This window comes from Psammomys obesus, unplaced genomic scaffold (genome assembly GCF_907164565.1).
Source record: "Psammomys obesus unplaced genomic scaffold, mPsaObe1.curated_primary_1811, whole genome shotgun sequence".
Taxonomy (NCBI): Eukaryota; Metazoa; Chordata; class Mammalia; order Rodentia; family Muridae; genus Psammomys; species Psammomys obesus.
Genome location: NW_026585894.1, coordinates 1,061,627 through 1,083,387, shown reverse-complemented (window position 1 = coordinate 1,083,387; position 21,761 = coordinate 1,061,627). Strand labels below are relative to the sequence as shown.

Sequence of the window (21,761 nt, the reverse complement as noted above, 5' to 3'; positions counted from 1 at the left end):
CTCCGTGGTCTCTCAGGGCTGCATCAACAGGGACTAGTGAACAGAGAACAGTCAACTGAGTTCATGATAGAGGCAGCCCCTGATCGCCTCACTCACAGATCCATGTGTAAACTGAGCTGCCAATTGGCCACATCTGAGCAAGGTGTCAAGATCCTCTCCAAGCACGGTCCTCTGTTGGTGCATCAGTCTCTGCAGGACCCCCTGGGCTCAGATCTTTCAGTTTTGCTGGTTTCCTTGTGGGGCTCCCGTCCCTCAATATACCTTTAATCCCACCCCTCTCTTACTCCATAAGAGTCCCTCTGCTCTGCCCAAAGTTTGACCCTGAGTCTCAGCATCTTCTTTTATCACCTGTTGGGTGAATCCTTTCAGTGGACCCTCCATAGTAGACTTCCATCATGTTTCCTCTCTTCCACCGCTTCTGGTGTCTATCTTTTTTGACATTCTGAATAAGATTTAACCATCTTCCCTAGGGTCCTCCTTATTGTCTAGCTTCTTTAGGTCTGCAGTTGGCTGTCCTATATTATACAGCTTATATTTGCTTATTAATGAGTGTGTACCATGACTGTCTTTCTGTTTCTGTACTCAGGAATATCTCTTCTAGTCCCATCCATTTGCTCGTAATTTCATGATCTTCTAGTTTTTCATGGCTGAGTAGTATTCCATCGTGTAAATGTGCCACACTTTCTGTATCCATTCCTCCGTTGTGGGACATTTAGGGTGTTTCCATATTCTGGCTGTAACAATTAAAGCTACTATGAACATATTTGAGCAAATGTCCTCATTGAATGGTGGGGCATCTTTTGGGCATATGCCCAGGAGTGGTATAGCTGGATCTTGAGGTAGCAAGAAAATTGTCCATTTCATTTTGAATTTCCAATTTTGTGGAGTACAGGTTTTTGAAATAAGACTTAATTAATCTTTGGATTTCCTCCCTAATCTTTTGTTATGTCCCTCTTTTCATTTCTGATGTTGTTAATTTGGGTTTTCTCTTTCTGCCTTTTAGTTAGTTTAGCTAATGGTTTGTCTATCTTGTTGATTTTTTCAAGTAACCAATTCTTGGTTTTGTTGACTCTTTGTATTATTCTATTTCTTTCTAATTTATTGATTTCAGCCCTCAGTTTGATCATTTCCTTCCATCTATTCCTCTTGAATATGTTTGCTTCTTATTGTTCTACAGCTTTCACATGTGCTGCTAAGTAGCTAGCATGAGATCTCTTCAGTTAATTAATGAGGGCACTGGTGCTATGAACTTTCCTTTTAATGCTGTTTTCATTGTGTCCCACGGATTTGGAAATGTTGTGACCTCATTTTCATTGATTTTTACAAGGTCTTTGATTTTTTTTATTTTTTTTTTTCCTCTGACCCAGTGATCAGTGAGTAGAGAGTTGTTCATTTTCCATGAGTTTGTAGGCTTTCTGTTGTTTCTGTTGCTGTAGTTCAGGTTTAATCCATGGTGGTCTGATAAGATACAAGGGGTTTTTCAATTTTCTTGTATCCGCTGAGGATTTCTTTATTGACAAATATATGGTCAATTTTCAAGAAGGTCCCATAAGGTGCTGAGAAGTAGGCATATTACTTTTGTGTTTGGGTGAAATTTTCTGTAGATAGCTGTTAGGTCCATTTGTTTCATAATATCATTTAGTTTCATTATTTCTTCATTTAGGTTCTGTCTTGATGACCTGTTCATTGGTGACAGCGGAGTGTTGAAGTCTCCCACTATTAGTTGTGGGTTTCAATATGTGATTTAAGCTGCAGTAATGTTTCTTTTATGAATGTGGTGCCCTTGAATTTGGGGCATAGGTGTCCAGGATTGAGATATCATCTTGGTGGGTTTTTCCTTTGATGAGTATGAAGTATCCTTCCCCATCACTTTAGATTAATTTTGGTTGAATATCTATTTTATTAGACTTTAGAATGGCCTCTCCCACTTGCTTCTTAGGTCCTTTTCCTTGATAAACTTTCCAGCCCTTTATTCTGACATAATGACTATTTTTTGCTGAGGTTCTTTCTTGTATGCAGCAGAAATATGGATCTTGTTTTTGCATCCATCTGAGAGTCTGTGTCTTTTTTTTTACTATTAATTACACTTTATTCATTTTGTATTCCCCCATAAGCCCTTCCCTCCTCCCCTCCCGATCCCACCCTCCCTCCCCTTTCCTCATGCATGCCCCTCCCCAAGTCCACTGATAGGGGAGGTCCTCTTCTCCTTCCTTCTGATCTTAGTCTATCAGATCACATCAGGAGTGGCTGCATTGTCATCTTCTGTGGCCTGGTAAGGCCGCTTCCCCTTATCAGGAGGAGGTGATCAAAGAGCAGACCAATCAGATTATGTCAGAGACAGTCCCTCTTTCCATTACTATGTAATCCACTTAGAAACTGAACTGCCATGTGCTACATCTGTGCCTGGGTTCTAGGTTATCTCCATGAATAGTCCTTGGTTGGAGTATGAGTCTCTGGGAAGTTCCCTGTGTTCAAATTTTCTGGTTCTGTTGCTCTCCTTGTGTGGTTCCCGTCCTCTGAGGAATTGAGTCCACTGATTTTGATAGATATTAATGACAAATGATTATTAATGTTTTGATATTGGTGGTGCTAGTGTTCATGTGTGTATATATGTGTATCGTGCCTTACTTCTTTTGGTTTTGCTGCTGTGAAGTTATTCTTTTCCTTGGTATAGTTAACCTCCTTGAGTTAGAGTTTTCCTTCTAATATATTCTGTAGTGCTGGATTTGTGGAAAGATATTGTTTAATTTTGGTTTTGTCATGGAATACCTTGTTTTCTCCATCTTTGTTGAGTAAAAGTTTTGCTGTGTATAATAGTCTGGGATGCATCTGTGTTCACTTAGTGACTGCAATTTATGTGCCAAGGTCCTTCTGGCTTTTGAAGTCTCTGATGTAATTCTGATAGGTCTGTCTTTTTATGATACTTGGTCTTTTTCCCTTGTATCTTTTAATACTCTTTCTTTGTTCTGTACATTTAATGTTTTAATTAATATGCCGTGGAGTTTTTTATTTTTCTTTTTTGGTCCAATCTATTAGGTGTTCTATAGCTTCTTGTATCTTTATAGGCATCCCTTTTTTAGGTTAAAGACATTTTCTTGCGTGATTTTGTCGAAAATAATTTCTGGGCTTTTGAACTGGAAATCTTCTTCTTTTATTCCTGTTATTCATGGGTTTGATCTTTTCATAGTACCCAAATTTTCTAGATGTTTTGTGTCAAACTTTTTAGATATAATGTTTTCTTTGACTGATGTATCAGTTTCTTCTATTGTATCTTCTTTGCCTGAAGTTCTTTCTTCCATCTCCTGAATTCTGCTGTTGATGCTTTTGCCTCTAGTTTTTGTTCCCTTACCTAGGTTTTCCATCTCCAGGTTCCCTCAGTTTGTGTTTTTCTATTTCCATTTTCAGGTCTTGAACAGTTTTATTCATTTACTTTACCTGTTTGATTATATTTCCCTACATTTCTTTTAAGGGATTTATTCATTTCCGCTTGGAAGGCTTCTATCATTTTTATAAGCTTGTATTTAATGTCATCTTCTTGTTTTGGCTATGTTAGGACATCCACATCTTCATGTAGTAGTATACCTGGGTGGTGCCATATTTCCCTGGCTCTTGTTGATTATGTTCTTATGCTAGCCTTTACTCAGATAGTAGTTCTTGGTGCCAGCAGGCCTCTGGGAATGCAGTCAGAGTTCTGGGCTAGAAAATGGAGCACAGGTGACCATGTGAAGTTTACAACTGTTGGGTGCGCCTTCAGTGGACTTACCAAGCAAATGCTTAGGTGGCAGTGTTTTACCTGGTTGTCCCTAGTGCCAGCAGGCTTCTGGGAATGCAGGGAGAGCAATGGGTCAGAAAATGAAACTCAGGAGGCAGGGTTAGCTTTTTTTTTCAATTTTTTTTCTTTTTATTATTATTATTATTATTATTAATTACACTTTATTCATTTTGTATCCCCCCATAGGCCCCTCCCTCCTCCCCTTCCGATCCCACCCTACCTCCCTTTTCTTCATGCATGTTCCTCTCCACGTCTACTGATAGACTAAGATCAGAAGGAAGGAGAGTAGGACCTCCCCTATTAGGGTTAGCTTTTTATTTTATTTTTTATTGATTATACTTTATTCACTTTTTATCCCCCCCTGTGGCTCCCTCCCTCCCCCCTTCCAATCCCTCCCTCCCTTCTTCTTCTCCATGAATGCCCCTCTTTAAGTCCACTGATAGGGGAGTTCTTCCTTTCTTTCCTTCTGATCCTAGTCTATTAGGTCTCATCAGGAGTGGCTGCATTGTCTTCCTCTGTGGCCTGGTAAGGCTGCTCCCCCCTCAGGGGAAGGTTATCAAAGAGCAGGCCACTGAGTTAATGTCAGAGGCACTCCCTGTTCCCATTACTATTGAACCCATTTGGACACTGAACTGCTATGGGCTACATCTGTGCAGGGTTTATAGGTTATCTCCATGAATGGTCCTTGGTTGGATTATCAATCTCAGAAAAGACCCCTGTGCCCAGATTTTTTGGTTCTGTTGCTCTCGTTGTGGAGTTCCTGTCCTCCCCAGATCTTACTGTTTCCCACTTCTTTCATAAGATTCCCTGCACTCTGCCCAAAGGTTGGCCATAAGTCTCAGCATCTGCTTTGATACCCTGTAGGGTAGAGCCTTTCAGAGGCCCTCTTGAACTCTGTCAATAAGACAAGCATGCATTCCCTTGTGCCTGGACACACTCAACAAATTCAAAGAGCATAGAGTAAAGGACCAGAGCCATAAACCAGAAAGAATCTGAGGTGACCAATGAAACTTACTTGTACTCAAAGGAGAATATAGAATGTCTGGGGATTGATACCTTATGAGGAAGAGAACCAGGACTGTGAATTCTACAAGAGACATGAAAGTACATCAGGATACAGGCACAAGGGAGTTTTGCTTGTAAAGGAGGCATTTGGCCCTACCCTGGCTGTTGAGATACACCGCCCCCCCCCATAACCTGGAGACAATTCCATGAATTGGCAACCTGAATTGCAAGCTCCTAAGTGATGAATGGGAACACCATCCTGTTATTAAATAGAACCAACTTTCCTACTATTTTTTTCAAGAACAATTTGGATCATCTTAGTGTATCAGAGCTTCAAAGAGTAAAACTGATATTTCCACTCTGGAATCATTGTTCATTGCTGAATCTGTGTCCACACATGCAAGTTTGACAAATATTATCAAGAAAGAAGTTGACTGAGGGACAAACCTTAAGGCACAGCAATCTTAAGGAGACACCAAATCATAAGGGTATAAGGATTAAGTGGCTATAAAAATGAAGATTGTCCACAGTTGCCAGAGGAGGAAAGCAATCTATTACTTTGGCAGGTAGTCTTGTGACATGGTGGGAATACATAGTTACAAGTTTCAGCAATTATTTTCTTCTGTATTCCATCTTTTCTACAGCAATGCTAGTTCAGAGCAAAGTCCCCACAAGTCTCTTATTCACTTGGTATGTGACCTGGTGCAAATGAGGTTTTACTCTCTGAAGCCATAGAAATACCATGCCATTCACTTTTGACAGCAGTCAAGGGCCTCATGATGTCAGCCTCAATTCAGCAAGGACACTGATTGTTGAAGAAAAGTGTCAGATCTTCTGATATTCCCCTTCCTGCATTCATGTCTCCCTCTTTTTCCATCTTCTACTTTTTCATTTATATTATTCTTTCCCTTCTCCTTTCACATTTTTGTCTAGATTTAAATTTTTACCATGCCAGTCTACATATGATCAAGGGCTATGGAATCACAACACATGGATAGCTTACTGTTTAGTATCAATAGAGAACAAAACCTGATGATCTACAAAATTCATAAAATATACTAATATCCCCTATCCATCCTCAAACTGTATATATTATTTCTGTTTTTCATGCTGTTATTCCTACTGTTATTGATATTTAAAGCGTTTGTGAAGAAACGGTTTAAGAAAGTCAGACCTAATGGAAGCTATTTGTCTTTCTTTTTTCTAGGAGGGAGATGCCCCAAAAAAGGCTGTCTCTGCCACCATTACTGTCACTAATACAGCTATAGCCACTGCCACTGTCACTGCCATTGCCACTGCCACTGTCACAGCTAGTGCCACTACCACTGCCACGGTCACCACCACAACCACCACCACTACTATTTCTACCACCAACTCTACAATCACTACTGGCCTTATGGATAGCAGTCACCTGGAGATGACATCATGGGCAGCCCTGCCCCTCCTGTCCAGCAGAAGCACCAATGTCCGGAGACCCAAGCTCACATTTGATGACTCGTATGTTGTTCCCAGATTATTATAGCCTCAGTTTGGGAGTGATGATTGGGGATGAGGGTAGTATGGATCTTCTAGTTATATATATATATATATATATATATCAGATTATAATAGCCTCAGTTTGGGAGTGATGATTGGGGATGAGGGTAGTATGGATCTTCTAGTTATATATATAGTTAAAGTAAACTCATGCCACACATATACTTCTGTCACCAATAATAAAAAACTTTAGCCAACCTTAACCCTGGATCTTTGTTATTATTTCCCAAGGACTATTCTCTCCTTTAGACTATTTTTATTCATTATTATTTATGACCAGTTATATAAAGAGATTTATAACTAGGTTTTATATATATTTTTTATTTATATAACCCATTTGGAAAACTGTAATGACTGGGGTTGGAAGATATAGGTTGCTATCTTAATAGGCCATCCTGTACTTCCAAATCCAGTTATAGTGTCATTTCAAGGTTTGAATCATATATATATATGATTATATATATTATATATTACATATAATATATTATATAATATATAATTACATATATGTGTGTGTGTGTGTGTGTGTGTGTGTGTGTCAATACTAGTCTGCCTTCTTTAAGACACCATATAGGAATGAGTTAATAGCAAAAAATATTTTTACTGTTGAGTTTCTAAATGAGAAGACGAGCCACTGATTTGTAAAAGAGCTTATTTTGTTTGTTTAGTGTTCACAATGCTGATTTTTACATGCAAGAGGCTAAGAAGCTGAAACACAAAGCTGATGCACTGGTACGTTCCATCTTGTTGTTTCACTCTAATAAAGTATGCTGTTTTGAATGAAAACAAGGAAGACATTTCACAAATAGGTAAAATGGGAAGTAGTGGTCCCCAGACCTTTTTAAAACATTGCTCCTCTTACATAGAGATATGAAAGTTTGTAAATTCTGTAATGCCATAATTTCCAAAGTTCTTTGACCTGGGTTCTCATGTTATTATTTTCTTTGTCAGTTTTTTTTTCTTTTGGGCCAACTTCAGAAGCTCACTCACATTGTCATAGTCTTTTATGTGAATTTAAATTACTTTCAATATTCTCTGGATATGATATGAGCATCTGTTGGTTCCAGTAAACCAAATCTGAAGTGTGAAATTGGAAGGCATTGAGTGACACTGAATGGGTCTCAAATTTTTGAGGGAAACATAAGTCTACATAGAAAGCTCAGATTCTTGTATTCGGTTCCATGATATTATAGTAAGGCCCATATTCAGGCTTTCTTATACAGATCAGAGGAAGACAACCTTGATTTCTAATGAAATATTTCCCAGCTAGTTCTCAGAGACTTGGTTGATCTAAACCAGTGATGAGGTAACTATGTTGAATTGTTTGTCCTAATTGATCCTCCTAATAAAGGGTCTCAACACGTTGCTCAGGCTATATCCTAAACCAAAGATATAAAAATTTATAGGACTGAGATCCTGCCATAATAACTGAAGATCTCCAACTGACTTTCAAATAAGCATTTGAGAACCATGGTCCTACAGACAGTCTTATGGTTAGGCTCCTCATCACTTACTCTATCTCAGAACAATTGGAAGTATCATTTCAGTGTCATTATAAAAAGAAAAAAAAATACCACCCTTAAATACTACATTGTGTCCTTTCAGCGGTTAGCTGTATTTGACACTGGGAAAACTGTGATGGATATCATATCAGGCTGTATCTAGTAACTAGTGGGTCGCCAATATCAACTTCTTCTGCCCATTGCACCTGCCATTTTCCTGTTTTTGTCATTTTTTTTCTGCTATTCAAATTGCTTAGTTATTGTCTGAAGCTAACCTTTATGTACTATGAGTTTTCCTCTGGAAACAATTTTTCCACACCACTTCAGACAAAAATAGCAAGGTAAGCTGGAGGATGCCACTGAAGATACCCAGGTAGATTCAGTGTGTGATCACTGGATCATGGCCATCTGTTTTAAAAACTACAGTGCAGATGACCAGAGGTTTATTCCAAATGTTCTCAATGTGATACTTAAGACATGCTCTAGAGCTTTCCCTTCTTTAAAATTAGAGTGAGGAAATACATGACTATCCCTGTGACAAGGTGGTACAAGGGATGATAGAGACTAGAATAATATGTGAGAACGTGTAGGTGAAACATTTGAAAGGCTGAGGAAAACCAAACCTATAGAGATTCCCAAATATATGATTAAGAAATAACATCACTGACAAATGTGAAGATACTGCTTCCATGAGGGCAAAAATTGATTCTTAGGGTAAAGTAGAAAACCCTAGCTACTGCATGGAGCTGTGGCTTTTCAAAGCAATCACATAAAGAGACACTCAGTATAATTTGTTATTAAAGCTTCATTGGTAGTATATAAAAATATCTGTAGAAATTTTTGGAGGAGTGTTATCAAGCAAAAAAATGTTGAAACATAAACCGAAAGATAATATTTTCCTTGAGCTTATATAAACCCTCTTGCTAGAAATATGTTTTTAGTTTAACCTCTCAGTTTGTGGATGGAAACTAAATGACACCATGGCTATGTAATTTTCTTTCTGGATTTTCATATGTATTCCTTTTGAAAAAAGATAGGTGAAGCTCTGGTTATGTTTAATAATCTTTCCAGCTATTTATTGTGAATGAAAATTCACCTTCAAAACCCAAGATGTACAAATTAATTCTCAAAGGGTAAAGCTAGTTGAGGTTTGAAGACATAAGCACATTATTTAACAAGATAAAATAGAAAGAAACTAGTTAAATGAAAGCCTGAAAATGTAAGAAAATTATCTACTAAGACAAAATAGAAACAAACTAGATTACAAGTATATACTTAGGTTTCCATAATAGCAAGTTGAATTAATGGAAAATGGCATTTCTCCACAATGGCTTATATAACTCACAGATTTTTTTTTTTCAGAACATAAAAGTGGAAGAACATTATTGTAAAGTCATTTTCGATAAGTGATTCTTCAAAACCTACAACTAGTCATTGTATAGTTACATTTAATCCATTTCCATAGATAGCTACTCTGCCATTTTAAAAGTTGAAATCTTTTACAATTGAATAGTCAATATTTGAATAAAAGTTATGCAAAGTTTAATATATTCAAATCTGCATTATACTTATTCTCTTATATAAAGTTCTGAATTAGTAGAATTTTTATATCCAACTCTCAAAAATTGAAAATGTAAATTTCAGTTATAAAATGTTCAATATCAAAGTGTCATATATATATAGTATTCATTGCACATGAAAAAGAAATTAGGATGGCCTAGCCAGTTCAGTCATGGCTATTATCAGGGCTAGAACCTTTTGCAATAAAATTTGACTAAAGTAAAACATTTAACAGTACTATATTTTTGGCTTTTAGACACTGTTTCATCCCAGCATTTCCAATGAAAATGATCTGACTATTGCCGACTGTCATACTAGAGCTTCTCACTCTTCAATCTATTACTCTTTAGATTCTAATGGGGTCAATATTCTCATGATTTTCTAAAGCATGAAATAGACTATGAAAATAACAAAAACAGAAAATAGCTGTAAGTTCTGACTAAAAGACACTTCAAAATCTAGCCTGTTCACTACATTTCATGATTATAAACTAGACAAGGCATTCATTTAGATTGTAGCTGCCCGAAAGTGATGGTAACATTAACAATGGTGCCATAATCCATTTTGATGCTTTGGCTGCATTTTCCTTTCCTCAATTAGCCACAGTATCAGAGCAATAGAACCTTAAACCACTTCCTTCATATTTGTTACCAATTTGCACACTGCCCCCTCTCCATATCAGGGCTGACATATCTATGTATCTCAGGATGGACATCTAGAATATCTAAGTTCTCCATTGCAGAGGCTTCCCCATGCATTTTCGAATGCCTAGCATCACCTAGTATCTGTCTACTAGATGCTTCCTATCCCCCATGGTAACTACCCATAGTGCCTCTACCTCATGATGAGTGTTTCCTGGGGCATAGGGACAAAATTTACTTACAGTTATTAATTATTCTTTTGTATGAAGGAGAAAAAAACGAGTATAATGCTGACAGTCATTTTCCTATTTTAGTTTGAGAAATTTGGCAAAGCTGTGAACTATGCTGATGCAGCCCTCTCCTTCACTGAATGTGGCAATGCCATGGAACGTGATCCTCTGGAAGCAAAGTCTCCATATACTATGTATTCTGAGACTGTGGAACTCCTCAGGTAAAATAGCTTTCCAAAAATCATATTACAAAATTGATACAGTTAGAAGCTATTAATATTTTTTGCTTAAATATAATTTCCACAATTAATGTGTTCAAAGTTGCTGGAATTAGGTCCTGCCATTTTATTAATGCCATAGAATATTTATTATAATTGATAGACACTGTGTTATAAATCACACTTTTCAAAGGATGTTATATTAGTCATAATTTGTAATATTCAAAAATTAAAATTAATATGTCACAGGTAAAAGTAAAATAGAAACCTTTTATCATTTGCCATTGGCTTGCCTTCTCAAAAAAAACAAAAAACAAAACTACTGCGCTTCAGATTTCTATTAAGTGCCATAATTCCTAAGGCCCTCTGTGTTATTATAAAAGGAAGGAGGCACTGTCAAGATGGCTCTGTTGGGTAAAGGTGACAGCAAAAGACCGACAACTTGAATATGATCTCAAGGATCCCTACATACAGAAGGGAAATAACTGATTGATGTACGCTGTCTTCTGACCCCCCAAAAAGGACTGTTGCATACACACAATACTAAATAAATAAATTCATGAAGAAAACATTTTTTTAATTCAAATAAGGCATTGTTCTAACACAAAGTCAATATTTAAGGACATGGGTGTGTAGAAGAAATTTCATAAATCTGGAATAAATAAATAAGATACAGTGTTGGCATGGCTGAAGGTCAAAAGGAGAATAGAGAAAGATATATTAACTACATATATTAGTGTATTGATTTGCATTTGTAATGAAAATTTATGATGTCTTTTTGAGTGAAATTTGTTGGAAATCAAATATATTCCTAGAAAACAAAAAAAAGAGACAAGAGAAGCAACACCACTCTAGTCATTTTATTTATTATCATTTATTACAATTTATTCAATTTGCATCCCGGTTGTGGCCTCTCCAGTGTCTCCTCTCAATTCCACCCTCCATTTCTCTTCTCCTCCTATGCTCCTTGCCTAGTCTACTGATAGGGAAGGTCCTTCTCCCCTTTTATCTGACCCTATCATATCAGGTCTCATCAGGACTGGTTGCATTGTGTTCCTCTTCGGCCTGGCAAGGCTGCATGCTCCAGCGGGAGGTGATCAGAGAGCCTGACACTGACTTCTTGCCAGAGAAAGCCCCTGATCCCCTTATTAGGGAACCCACTTGGGGACTGAATCTATGGGCAACATCTGAGCCAGAGTTTTAGGTCCTCTCCATGTTTGGGGTATCATTATCTTCTGGGCAGTGAAGACTCGGTGTTTTATGGCTCTGTTGTTCTCATTTTGGAACTCCTGTCCCATCCACATTTTTCTATCTCCCTTTCTTTGAAAAAATTCCATGCATTCTGCCCAAAGTTTGTCTATGAGTCTCAGCATCACCTTTGATACCTCGATCAACAGAGTCTTTCAGAACTCTCTGTGGTAGGCTCCTATCCTGTTCCCTGTCTTCTCCTGCTTCCAATGTAAATCACATCTGTTCTTCAAAATGAGGATTGAACATCTTCCCAAGGATCTTCCCTGTTTCTTAGCTTCTTTAGAAGTATAGATTTTACTATGTTTATCCTATATTATATGTCTAATAACCACTTAGGAGTGAGTATATACCATGTGTGTCTTTTTGTTTCCGGATTACCTTACTCAAGGTGATCTTTCCTAGCCCCACCATTTGCCTGCAAATTTCATGATTTCTTTGTTTTTAATTGCTGAGTAGTATTTCATTTGGTAAATGTACCACAATTTCTGTATCCATTTCTCCTTTGAAAGACATCAAGGTTGTTTTCGGATTCTGGCTATTACGAATAGAGTTGCAAAGAACATGGTTGAGCAAATTTCCAAGTAGAATACTTGAGCCTATTTTGGATATATGTCTAGGAATGGTATAGCTGATTCTTGAGGTAGCACTATTCCTAATTGTCTGAGAAAGTGTCAGATTGATTTCCAAAGTGGTTGTTCATATTTACACTTCAACCAGCAATGGAGGAGGGTTCCCCTTTCTCCACATCCTCTCAGGCATGTGTTGTCATCTGAGATTTTGTTCTTAGCCATTCTGATGGTTGTAAGGTTGAAATCTCAGGGTTGTTTTGGTTTGCATCTCTCTTATGATTAAGTATGTTGATCATTTCTTTAAGTGTTTCTCTGCCATTTGATATTCCTCTATTGAGAATTTTAGGTTTAGCTCTGTACCCCATTTTTTAACTGCATTATTGTTTTGGGTTTTTTTTTTTTTGGTTTTTTTTTTTTTTTGGTTTTTAAATTCTAAAGTTCTCTGTTTATTCGGGATATTAACCCTCTGTCAGATGTACGGTTGGTGAAGACCGTTGCTCAATCTGCAGGCTGTCTTTTTTTCTGGCAACAGTTTCCTTTGCTTTACAGAAGGTTTTCAGTTTCATGACGTCCCATTTATTGATTGTTGATCTTAGAGCCTGTTCTGTTGGAGATCTGTTCAGGAAGTTTTCTCCTGTGCCAATGAGGTCAAGGCTCTTCCCCACTTTTTGTTCTTACAGGTTTAGTGTGTCTTGTTTTATGTTGAGGTATTTGATCCTCATAGAGGTTTTTTTGTGTAGGGTGATAAATATGTATCTATTTTCAATTTTCTTACATGTAGACATCCAATCAGAGCAGTATCATTTGTTGAAGATGCTGTCTTTTTTCCATTGTATGGTTTTGGCATCTTTGTCAAAAAATCAGGTGTCCATAACTATGAGGGTTTATTTCTGGATCTTCTATTGGATTACATAGATCCTCCAGCCTGTTTCTTGTACCATGCACGTTTTGCTACTTTTGCTTTATAGTACAGGGATGAGATCAGGGATGGAGATGCCTCCAGAATATCTGTTATTGTACACAATGTTTTAGCAATCCTGAGATTATTTGTTGTTGATTTTATACATGCAATTGAGAAATGGGTTTTTGTTGTTGTTGTTGTTGTTGTGTTGTTTTTCTACATGCTATTGAGAATTGTTCTTTTAAGTTCTATAAAGAATTGTGTTGGTATTTTTATGGGAATTGCATTGAATCTGTAGATTGCTTTTGGTAGGGTGGCCATGTTCATTATGTTAATCCTACTGATCCATGAGCATAGGAGATCTTTCATCTTCTGATATCTTCTTCGATTTGTTTTTTCAGAGACTTGCATTGTTTTTTCATACAGGTCTTTCACTTGATTAGTTAGAGACACACCAAGGTTCTTTATTTTATTTGTGGCTATTGTAAAGGGTGTTGTTTCCCTAATTTCTTTCTCAGCCCTTTTGTCTTTTGTATACAGGAGGCCTACTGATTTTTTTTGAGTTCATTTAATATTCACCACTTGCTGATGGCATTTATCAGTTGAAGGTGTTCTCTGGTAGAAATTTTGGGGTCACTCAAGTATATTATCATATCATCTGCAAATAGTGTTACTTTGACTTCTTCCTTTCCAATATGTTTTCCCTTCATCTCCTTTAGTTGTTAATTGCTCTAGATAGGACTTCCAGTACTATGGTGAAGAGATAAGGAGAGAATTAGCAACCTAGCCTTGTCTGTGATTTCAGTGGTATTGATTTACGTTTCTCTCTATTTAGTTTGATGTTGACTATAAGCTTACTGTATATTGCTTTTACTATATTTATGTACATGCCTTGTACCCCTGATCTCTCCAAGACTTTAAACATGAATAGGTGTTGGATTTAGTTAAATGCTTTTTCAGCATCTAAAGAGATGATCATGTGTTGTTTTTTTCCTACTGTTTATTTATGTAGTGGATTACATTGAAGGATTTCCATATATTTAACCACCCCTGCATGCCTGGGATGAAGCCTATTTGGTCATCATGTGAGGGAGGCTACAGGTAGAGTCGAACAATTCCTGAGTTGGGAGTGAGGACTAAAATAATTAAAGCAAGTCACAATACACACAGGATCTGCCTGAGAAGGCTGTCAGTATGATTGCAACGTAGGTTTATTCCACAATTCATTTTTATAGGAAAAGCAAAAGTAAGTCACATCAATACTAAAAGCAGATCTTGGAACTGAGAAACTTTTCTAAAATTACTTCCCTATAGCAGATATGGTCCAAGGTCACACAACTATCTTTAAGGAACTTGGCAAAACTTCCTCTTTTCTCTGTCTCAAGGTTAAAGCCAGGGTGAAAACATTTTTTTTTTCAATAAATAACATAGCAGCTTGAAAAGCAAACAGCTCTTTACAATTGTGGATGATATCTTGGATGTGTTCTTAGATTAAGTTTGTGAGAAATTTTTTTGAGTATTTTCCATCAATGTTCAAAAGAGAATGATAAGTATGAAGTTCTCTCTTTTTGTTAGGTCTTTGTGTGGTTTAGGTATCAAGGTGACTGTGGCTTCACAGAATGAGTTTGGTAATGTTCTTTCTGTTTCTATTTTTGTGGAATAAGAGCACTGGAGTTAGCTCTTCTTTGAAGGTCTGGTAGAATTCTGAGCTAAAAACATCAGGCGCTGGGCTTTTTTTGTATGGGAGACTTTTGATAACTGCTTCTATTTTCTTGGGAGATATAGGATTATTTAATCTATTCACCTTATCTTAATTTAACTTTGGTAAATGGAATCTATCAGGGAAAATGTCTACTTCATTTAGATTTTCAAATTTTCTGACATATTTGTTACTTCAAATTGTGTAGTAAGACCTAATGATTCTTTGAATTCTCTCAGTGTCTGTCCTTATGTTTCCCCTTTTGTTCCTGATTTTGCTGATTTGGATAGTTTCTTTCTATCTTTTAGTTAGTTTGGCTAAGGGTTTGTCTATCTTGTTTATTTTCTCAAAGGACCAGCTTTTTGTTTCATTGATTCTTTGAATAGTTTTATTTGTTTCTAATTCATTGATTTCAGCTCTGAGTTTGATTATTTCCAATCATCTACTCCTCTTGGGTGTGTGCTCACTTTTTTTTTTCCTTAGGGCTTTTATGTGTGCCTTTATGTTGCTTGTATGAGATATCTCAAACTTCTTTCTGAAGACACCTAGTGCTATGAATTTTCCTCTTAGCACTGCTTTCATTGTGTCCCTTAAGACTGGGTAAGTTTTGCCTTCATTTTCATTGAATTTTAGGAAGTCTCTACTTTCCTTTTTATTTCTTCCCTGATCAAGCCGTCACTGAGTAGAGAATTGTTTAATTTCTATGTGTATGTAGGCTCTTTGTTATTTCTGTTGTTGGGGTCTAGTTTTAGACCATGGTGGTCTGATATGATACAGGGAATAATTTCGATCTTCTTGTGTCTGTTGAGGCTTGCATTGTGTCAGTTTTGGAGAAGGTTCTATGAGGAGCTGAAAAGAAGTTATAATCTTTTGAGTTTGGGTGAAAAGTTCTGTAGACATCTATTAGGTCCATTAGACTTAGGACCTCTGTAAGTGTCATTATTTCTATATTTAATTTTTTTATAGATGATCTGTCCCTTGGTGAGAGTAGAGTGTTGAAGTCTCCCTCTGTTAAGGTGTTGGGATCGATGTGTGATTTGTGCTGTAATAATGTTTCACTTACGAATTCAGTGCTCTTGTATTTGGGGCATAGATGTTCAGCATTGTGATGCTCTCCTGGTGGATTTTTCTTTTATATGAATAGAGTGCCTCTCCTCATCTTTTTTGATTAATTCTGGTAGAAAGTCTATTTTATTAGATATTAAGATAACTATTCCAGCTTGTTTTCTGAGACTGTTTGCTTGAAAAACCTTTTTCTAGCACTTTACTCTGAGGTAGTGTTTATCTTTGTTGCAGAGGTGTGTTTCTTGGATGCAGGATAATGTTGGAATCTGTTTCTGCAATCATTGTGTTAGTCTGTGTCTTTATATTGAAGAATTGAGTGCATTGATGTTGATGGATAATGTGACCAATGAATTTTAGTTCCTTTTATTGTGGAGTTGGTGGTGATAGTGTTTGTGTGCTTGTTTTATTTTGATATTTTTTTTGTGAGTTTATCTATGTCCTGTGTTTTCTTCTCTGTAGTTGATTTTGATAGGCTGGAGTTTTCCTTCTAGTGGCTTCTTTAGGGTTGGTTTGATGTGCAGATATTGCTTAAGTTTAGTTTTGTCATGGAATACTTGATTTTCTCCTTTTATGTTGATTGAAAGTTTTGCTGGGTATAGTAGTCTGCTTTGACATCTGTGTTCTCCCAGAGTCTGCATACCATCTATCTAGGCCCTTCTGGCTTTCAAATCTTCTGTTGAGAAGTCTAATGTGATTCTGATAGGTCTACCTTTATATATTACTTGACTTTTCATACTTGCTCCTTTTTATATTTTTTCTATGTTCAATAGATTTGACTAGTCAGTGTTTTGACTATTATGTGTCCAGAGGAGTTCCTTTTCTGGTCTAGTCTATTTGGTGATCTGTAAGTTTCTTGTATGTTTAAGGACATCTCTTCTTTAGAGTTGGAAAAAAAATCTTCTATGATTTTCTTGAAAATATGTTCTGGATACTGAACTGCCATGGGATACATCAGTATCCAAGTGGGGTTCCATTGTAATAGGAACAGGGACTGTCTCTGACATGAACTGATTGGCTTGCTTTTTAATTACCTCACCCTGAGGGGGAAGCAACATTACTAGGCCACAGAAGAAGACAATGCAGCCACTACTGATGAGACCTAACTGACTATGATCAGAAGGAAGGAAAAGACCTCCTCTATCAGTGCACTTGGGGAGGGGCATGCATGCAGAGGGTGGAGGAAGGGAGGTATTGGGATGGGAGGAGAGAGGGAACTACAGCGGGGATACAAAGTGAATAAAATGTAATTAATAAATAATTTTTTAAAAAGTTAAAAAAAATGTTCTGGACCTTGGATCCTGTAATTTTCTTTTTTGTCTATTCCTATTATTCTTTGGTTTTGTCTTTTAATGGCATCCTTGCCTTCTTGGATGCTTTGTGTTTGGGACTTTTCTGATTTTATTTTTTCTTTGAGAGATGTATCAATTCTTTTAATTATATTTTCAGCTCCAGAGATTCTCTCTTCCCTCTCTTGTATTCTGTTGGTGTTGCTTACCTTTGTGGCTCCTGAACTTTTTTGTAAATTCTCCAGTTCCAAGATTTTCTCTGTTTGTGTTTTCTTTATTGATTCGAATTCAGTTTTCATGTCTTGCACCATTTCCTTTTTCTGTTTGAATGTATATTCATCTTTCGATGATGACATCTATGTTTTATTGTGTGACTATATTTGCCTGTATTTCTTTGATATCTTTGTTCATTTTCTCTTTATGTGCCTCTGTTTGTGTGGCTATATTTACCTGCTTTTTCTTTGAAAGTTTTGTTTGTTTCCTCATTATGTGCCTCTATTAACTCCTTGTGCATTGCTTTAAAATAATTTTCGTGTGTTTCTGATGAATTCCAATATCCACTGGTTTTGCGGGTTGCTGATGAAGCCTATTATGTTTTGATTTTTGTTGGATGTGTTCGTATTCCTGCCTCTAGCCATCTGATTGTCAGTATCCCTTGCTGTTTGTTGCTGGAGCCTGTACTGTAGATTGGGTCGGTCTGTCTCTGAAGTCTGGATTTTTTTTTTCAGCAAGATGAGAGAGGTCCCCTGGTGAGAGAGTGGGTGTTAGTTTTTCCGATGCAGCTAAGGGAGGATAGTCTCAGGCACAAGTGAGCAAGTGCTCAAGTGCAAGAATGTACATGGAGGTATGCCTGCCTGGAAGAGGGAAGTGAAAGGGAGAAGCACAAGTTCAAGCTGTGGTGCAGGTGCAGTTCGCAGGTGCAGTAGGTGTGTGCAGGTGTTTGAATGGCTCAGTTGCCATCAGGCCCATCTCGGTATTGTGCTCCAAAGCTCAGATTTGTCTGGGCTGCACCATCCTGGCTCCAGGAATAGTTTCCAGGAATTGTTTGGCTGGACTCCACTGGTGGACCAACAGAACAGGGGTTTCATTGTTGAGGATTCTGTCCCAGAGATACCTATGTTGCCCATAGTGGGAGGGATCCAAAGTTTGGCTTCCACTGTAGTGGGAGCCGGGATCTGGGGAACTGTGTGCTCTCACTTGCAGAAGCACTTACTTGCAGGCATGTGTGGAGAGCACAGAATGCCTGTGTGCACTCACTGTCAAGGGTGTGTGGAAAGTACAAAATGCCCACAAACTCACTGGCAGGCATATGTGATAAGCTTACAGAGCACAAAGTTTTCTATTCTCAGATTCAGGTCCCCTGTTTGGCCTTTAGAGTAAGAAGGCCCTGTACCTGGGTTTATGCACTCCCAGTTGCAGTTGTGGGTGCTGCTGCAGAAGCCAGGGAAGGTGCAGACAAAAGTGCAGGGGGTTAATAGCTTGTCACTCTCAGACCCTGGAGAAGTCCACAGTGGGGTTGGGTCTAATCTGTCCCAGCTCACAGGTTGTCCCCTCTAGCCCTGCAAGCCTCAAAGTCGATGTTCTGGCTTCAGCTGCCCATTCACTCACCATTTTCAGGGTTTCAGTTCTTCTGGCCTTCAGAAATGGTTCACACTTTTGGCAGCCATCTTGGAGTTCACTACTCTAGTCTTTTCCAATGATTTGAAAAGCTTAGAAAATAAATGTAACTTATAAGTAAATAGTAGACATGTATTATAGATCATTGCATAGACAAAATAATCATTTTTATGCCTAGACCTTTGTTCTTGCTGATTAATTACTCAGCCAAAGAGCAATATCCACCAAGCACCAAATTACTTTCAAGTGAGTAGTTCCTAACCTGAGAGATTCTTATATTCTTTTCCTGCCAGCTCCACTTCTCAGTAATGCAAGGCTTTCTTTACTATCATTCTTGTTTCTAGATAAACTGTTATATATGCAGATATTCACACATAAGCCTTCAAACAAACATTGGACAGATTTACCTTGAGTATTTCCAAATGAAAGTATTCCAAAGAGCAAAAATAAAGAACTGTTATGAAAAAATTCAAGGTTTTTTTTAAATTTCTTATTAATTACACTTTATTCATTTTGTATCCCCCATAAGCCCCTCCCTCCTCCCCTCCCGATCCCACCCTCCCTCCCCTTTTTGCATGCATGTCACTCCCCAAGTCCACTGATAGGGGAGGTTCTCCTCTCCTTTCTGATCTTAGTCTATCAGTTCTCATCAAAATTGGCTGCAATGTCCTCTACTGTCGCCTGGTAAGGCTGCTCCCCCCTCAGGGGGAGGTGATCAAAGAGCAGGCCAATCAGATTATGTCAGAGGCAGTCCCTCTTCCCATTACTATGTAACCCACTTGGACACTGAACTGCCATGGGCTACATCTGTGCAGGAGTTCTAGGTTATCTCCACGAATAGTCCTTGGTTGGAGTATGAGTCTCTGGGAAGTTCCCTGTGTTCAAATTATCTTGTTCTGTTGCTCTGCAAGGTTTTTTAAATTAAGTTTTTTTTTAAGTTTATGGAAAATAAACTTTCATTATATTTCCATATAGAGATCTCATGATACTTTGCTCATATTTCCCTTATCACCTTCTCTTTTCCCTTCCTCTACTAGCCAGTTCCTTTCCTCTTCTTAAATAGTTTTTCTCTTTGCTTTCATGTTATATAACTAAAATTTCATATAAACAAAACAAATATTTTGGAGATAACCTAGAACCCTGACAATGCAGACACTTCTGATGAGAACTGATAAACTAAGATCAGAAAGAAAGAGAGGAGGACCTCCCCTATCAGTGGACTTGGGGAGGGGCATGCATGCAGAAAGGGGGGGAGTGTGGGACAGGGAGGGGAGGAGGGAGGGGCTTATGGGGAGATACAAAATGAATAAAGTGTAATTAATAAAAGTTAAATAAAAAATTTACAAAAAACAAATATTTTTAATGAATCTAGTTTCTGTACATCATGTCTTCCCCCTTACCTTCTCTTGTTTTCATTACTCCCCCTTTAGACAACTTCATTTTCATATATTATTTTCATAAATTTTAGAGTAATAAACAAAGGGTAATTCTAAGGAAAGATACAGCCTTGCCCATTCGGCCAATCAACCATGTATTTCTGGAGCTATTCCAAAACCTGAGAATGGAAAAAAATATATTTATCTTAAGCTGATTTTACTCACTGTGTAAACCATCACTACCACAGCCTTTTGGGAGCATTCAGGGGAAAATTAACTTCTTAGTGTCTAGCAGAACACCTGTATGTTTTGAAGTTATATAAGATAAGCATTCTGGGAAAAATATATTACAAATTTTATGGGGAAAGTGAATGAATATTGAACAATTTTGTTCCTTGAATCACTTAACTTTGCAAATATAGATAAATTATGCTTAACTATCAAGAAAATATTACAGTGTTAATATGTATCATTAAAAAGATAAAATCATATTGTATCCTACTGTACTGATGATGAGAGTAGAAATTCATCATTGAAATTTGTGAGCAATTTGGCATTATATAAAAATTTACATAAACAAGAATTTATATTTCCTGACACTAGAGTTCAACTTTTGAAAATTTTAATTTCTCGAATATTTTTCACAATGCAGAATTATTGTACTTTTCCTTTTTTGAACAAAACAAACAAACAAACAACCTTTTCCAAAATACTGCATACCTTTAAAATGAGGCAAGGAGGCAACTCAAGAAAAGTTAAAAGAACTATTGAGATTCTGTTCATTTAATATTGATATGGAAGTTGTGATGGCAAAAGAAAGGAAAAGATAAAAACATGACTATATGGGAACAACAGATATATGCTATATTATAAATATATATTACAACATTCAATAAGAAGTAATACAAATAATAATAGATGAGGAATTTATTATATCATAAAACACTCAAAAGTAGTTTGTAGGCATTATCACATAAAAATATTGAAGTCTAAACTGTCACATGAAAAATGTAAAATTATATTAATGTAAAATTAAGGACTGGGGCATACCAAGTGGTAGATGCTTGCCTCTTATGTGGGAGGCCCTGGATTTGATTTCTAGTACTTCAGAAACATAAACCATGCTGCGGAATTATATACAAATTATAATATAAAAACTTGTATGTATATCTAAATCAATATGGAAACAAAGAAGATTACAGTTGTAATTGCGGAAGTATGACCTTACAAGTGTTTTCCTTCTCTACAAATTTTTGTTTCTTATTACTTTTTAAGGAAAGCACATGCTCTTCAAAAAGTACATAAGCAGGGGCTATAGAAATGATTCAACAATTAAGGGTACCACATTCTATTTCCAGCACACACACACACACACACACACACACACACACACACACACAGGAGAGAGAGAGAATCACAGTTGCTTGCAGCTACATTTTCTAGGGAATTCAATGCTTTCTTCTAGCCTCTGTGGGTTCCATGTGTGAAACACATGGCACACATATACTCTCATGTATATGTGTGTATATGTGT

At 37.2% G+C, this 21,761-nt stretch overlaps 1 protein-coding gene across 1 annotated transcript in view; it reads left to right on the top strand.

Moving 5' to 3' along the window:
* The window catches only part of Aff2 (ALF transcription elongation factor 2), a 63,430-nt gene that overhangs the window by 20,977 nt on the left and 20,692 nt on the right, over positions 1–21,761 (top strand). The window contains exons 6-8 of the mRNA XM_055599540.1: positions 5,985–6,274; positions 6,982–7,045; positions 10,331–10,467. Coding sequence (XP_055455515.1) covers positions 5,985–6,274; positions 6,982–7,045; positions 10,331–10,467 — 491 coding nt within the window. The remainder of the gene's footprint in view (positions 1–5,984; positions 6,275–6,981; positions 7,046–10,330; positions 10,468–21,761) is intronic.